At 72.6% G+C, this 3,749-nt stretch overlaps 1 protein-coding gene across 1 annotated transcript; it reads right to left on the reverse strand.

The window, feature by feature from the left end:
• Window positions 1-179: 179 nt before the first annotated feature.
• On the reverse strand, window positions 180-485 carry UCN (urocortin). The gene has a single exon (XM_075147959.1). It carries the CDS (start codon window positions 483-485, stop codon window positions 180-182), a length of 306 nt encoding a protein of 101 aa, XP_075004060.1.
• Between the last annotated feature and the right edge of the window lie 3,264 nt (window positions 486-3,749).

The following is a 3,749-nucleotide window of genomic DNA, read 5'->3' on the forward strand; positions in this document are numbered from 1 at the left end:
CCGCGCCCACTTGCCCCAGCACCCAGGATGAGGCGGGTGCAGGAGGCGCAGCCTGGTGCCGGTGCCGGTGCCGGTGAGTTTGCCGGTGCAGCGCCGAGCGGTCCATGGCGTGGAGGCTGAGGCGGTGGCCGGACCTCGGCGCAGCCCCGGTGGGGACCCGGGGGGGCCCGGGACGGCGCTTAGCGCCCCACGGCGTCGAGGATGAGGCGGTTGCTGTCGGCGCGGGCGCGCTGGCTCTGGGCGCGGGCGAGCAGCAGGAGGTGCCGCAGGAGGTGGAAGGTGAGGTCGATGGAGAGCGGCGGCTCGTCCCGCCGCGCCCGCCACGGCTCCGGGGGCAACGGCGCCAGCGCCGGCCAGAGCGGGCGGCCCCGCGCCTCGGCCCCGGCCGCGGCCGCCGGGACGGAGCCGTCGGGGCGCGCGGGGCGGGCGGCGGCGGGCTGCGGGCGGGCGAGCAGCAGCAGGAGGGTGAGCAGCGCCCGCCGCATCCTCGGCTCCGTCCGCACCTGCGGGGCCGGCGTCTCAGCGCAACGGGGAGAGACCGGGGCACCGGGGCGGCTCCGGGGACCGCGGGACCCGAGGGGAATCGCGCACCCGGCAGCGAGAGGGGACCCGACAGCGCGGGGCCGTCCCGGGTACGGTGCCCCCTCCCCGCCCGCCCGCCCCGTCCCGTACGCGCTGCGCCCTCCCCGGTCCCCTGCACCGGCGCCTGCCCGCGGCGCTGCGCCCGTCCCGTGCGCCGCCCCGTACCCGGTGCGCGGTCCCCTGTCCCTTGCCGGTGCGCTGGCGGTGGAGCGGAGCGCGATCCGTCCCGCGGGAGCTAAGCCGGCGGCGCGGCCGGTGGTTATATAGGTCCGGGAGCCGGGGCTGACGTCAGCGCCGGGCACGCACCGACCGGCGGGGGGCGGGGGCGGGAGGGGCACCGGGACGGCGGCGGGGAGCGGGGTACCCGGCGGCGGGAGTGAGCGCCGGGCCGGCGGGGCAGTGGGGCAGGCCCTGCTCTTCCCCCTCTCGGGGACCGTGACCTCCGTTCCATTCCGGCGCCCACCCGGAGGGGCGCGGCGGGGCCGGTTCCGGCAGGTGCCCTGGGCCGGGAGCCGCCGGGCGTGCTGCTTCCCGGCCCCCCGGGCCCCTCGGCTCGCCCCGCTCTGCTTCCCGGCGCTGCCCGCTCCCGCCTCCGGCCCCGTTCACCGAGCGCCGCCCGGGCCCGGCCCCGGTGCCAGCGGTGCCGCTGTCCGCGGTGCTGAAGGGCCGGGACCCGGGGGAGAGCGCGGGCCGGGGCACCGGGACACGGGCGGGCCGGCTGCCCCCGCGGCGGGCAGGGCCCCGGGACCACGCCGAGCCCCGTGTGCCGGTGAGCTGCGCCGGGCGGGCGGAGCGGGCTGACCCGCGGCTCCGCGGCGTGGGACCTTCCGGGTGGAGCAGCGGCCGCGTCGAGCAGCGACATCCTGGGCAGGCACTGGGTGCGGTGGCAGGGCCGTCTCTGGGCGAGGGGGGAACCCCGGTCACCAGCACCCACTGGCACAGGACGGGCACGGGTGGGGCACAGATGTCCTAGCTGTGGCAGGGCCTGGGGCCACCATGCCCCGGGCAGAGATCGCGGTGCCGATGTCAAACCGCCATGTGCGCCAGGGCCGGGCGCTGCAGACAGCCCTGAGCAGCAGCGAGGTACCACCAGCCAAATTCTGTGACTCATAGAGCGAAGGCACCGGAGCCGACAGCGCTGTGCTGCATGCAGGATGTTCCAGCCTGGGGCACCGGCTGCTGCTGCCAAAAGGTGAGGTAGCTGCTGGTGCACCACACCACTGCCTGCAGACCCCCCGGCAGCACTGCAGCCCTGCCTGCAGACCCCCCGGCAGCACTGCGACCCTGCCTGGCAGCCCCATGCCTCTCCTTGCAGGCAGATGGGAACTGAGCTGACGCCCAGCACCGATACTGGTGCAGGTGCCAAGACGGGGCCAGAGCGGGCTCTTTCCATGGTGCCGTCGTTAGGCAGAGCCTGGGGACAGAGGCTCAGCCTGGCCCTTGCACAGCACGTCCCACACCGGGCTGCACGGGAGTGGTGGGGCACAGCCCTGCCTGCAGCGAGACAGCACACGGTGCCATGCACCTGTGATGTGGATCCAGTGTGAAAGCTGGCACCTGGCACCACCTCCCTGTGGCTCTAGGGCAGAGCCCTCAGCAGGGGCTGGGCTCAACCCCCCCCAGCCCTGGCAGCCCCCGTGCTGTGAGGCTGGCTGCTCCTGGGGACAAGCGCCTGGCTCGTGCCAAGCTGGCTGCCGACACACCAGGGCCTTCTGCACCCCCAGACACAGCTGCAAGAGGCTCACTGTGTCGGGGCTGCAAACTCCTGCCATCCGCAGCCTCTGAGAAGCAGTGCCCACCCTGTGGGCTGGGGAGAGCCTGGGCTGAGCCCCACAGCGCCGCGCGGTGCCTGAGGCCAGGCTGGGCCTGGTCCCCTGAAGACCCGGTGCCATCGACACACAGCCCATCGCACAGCCCCAGCCCCGCAGCCGAGTGCTGCTCTGCAGTGCTGTTGGGTGGCTGCAGCTGCAGCCCTTTCCCATCCCTCAGGAGCTGAGGGCCAGGCAGCCAGGCAGGCTCTGGGGCTCCATCCCTGTCAGGGTGCACTGGTGTCCTGCGCAGGTTTCAGCTCCCCCGTGCTTTGGGTTGCACCCGTCTGCCTGGAATGCACCCACACCCGGGGCCAGAGCAGGGCCAGCTGCTGCCTGGCTGGCACAAGCCAGCATCAGGGCGGGTGTGCAAGAGCAGCATGGAGCAGGCTCCATGTGGGATGGAAGGAGGAAGGAAGGACAGTGCATCCCCCCTCAGCAAGTGCCACGACGGCGGCTGGTCGGCAGAGCCCAGCCTGGTGCTGGCAGCATGCGGGGATGGCTCTGTCCCGCTGCTCGGGGCTGCAGCAGCACAGCCAAGGGGGCCGGGGCTCAGGCCCCTGCGCGAGATTAAGCACCGCTGTCCCACCAGCTCTGCTCTGGAGACCCTGGTCAGGATGTGCTGGGCAGGGCGCTGCGTGAGCCGGATCGTGTCTGCTCACTGCCCATGTAGGACGAGCCTGGATGCATGTCTGAACGAGGCCGCGGTGCAGGCAGGCGGCAGTGTCGTGGGACTCCTTGCAGGCGGGACAGGCAGGCTCGTCTCAGACAAGGCACAGGTAGAGATGGCCCTGTCACAGCCCCAGCTCCAGCCCTCACCCAGACCCTTCCTGCATCCTCCCCTTTGATGCACAGCCCTGCATCAAGCATGCTGTGAGCCCCAGGACGATCCTGCACCCAGCACCTGTGTCCCCTGGGTGCAGCTCGCACTGTCCCACTGCCCAGCAGCAGTGGAGGCAGCATCATACACCACGGAACAGCTACAGTGGGATCTGGTGACTCCCTAAGCCACCATCCACCCTCTGCCAGACCGCCCCTCCCCTCACCGAGACAGGCGGGGTAGCCCACCCCCACCAACGCGAGCAGCTCAGCACTGCGGTGCCCCAGCCCCAGGCACCATGCCAGCACCACGGCCGCACACTCAGCTCCTCGGGGAACAGGCAGAAAGCAGAGCCGTTGCTCTGCCCCTGCCCCAAGGCCCTGCTCACCTGCCTGCCAGCTGGGAGAGCAGCTCTGGCCCCACCGAGGGGACAGGAGGGCTGCCAGCAGCTCTGCAAGCAGAGGAATGATCGGTCTGAAACCGCTTCTGCACAGTCCCCGGCGTGGGACGGAGGGCCACGAGCTCAAGCGTCACGAGAA

Source organism: Calonectris borealis, chromosome 3 (assembly GCF_964195595.1).
Source record: "Calonectris borealis chromosome 3, bCalBor7.hap1.2, whole genome shotgun sequence".
NCBI lineage: Eukaryota > Metazoa > Chordata > Aves > Procellariiformes > Procellariidae > Calonectris > Calonectris borealis.

Excerpts from the sequence above, each read along its gene's own strand:
- UCN (XM_075147959.1), bottom strand. The coding sequence starts at position 485 with ATGCGGCGGGCGCTGCTCACCCTCCTGCTGCTGCTCGCCCGCCCGCAG.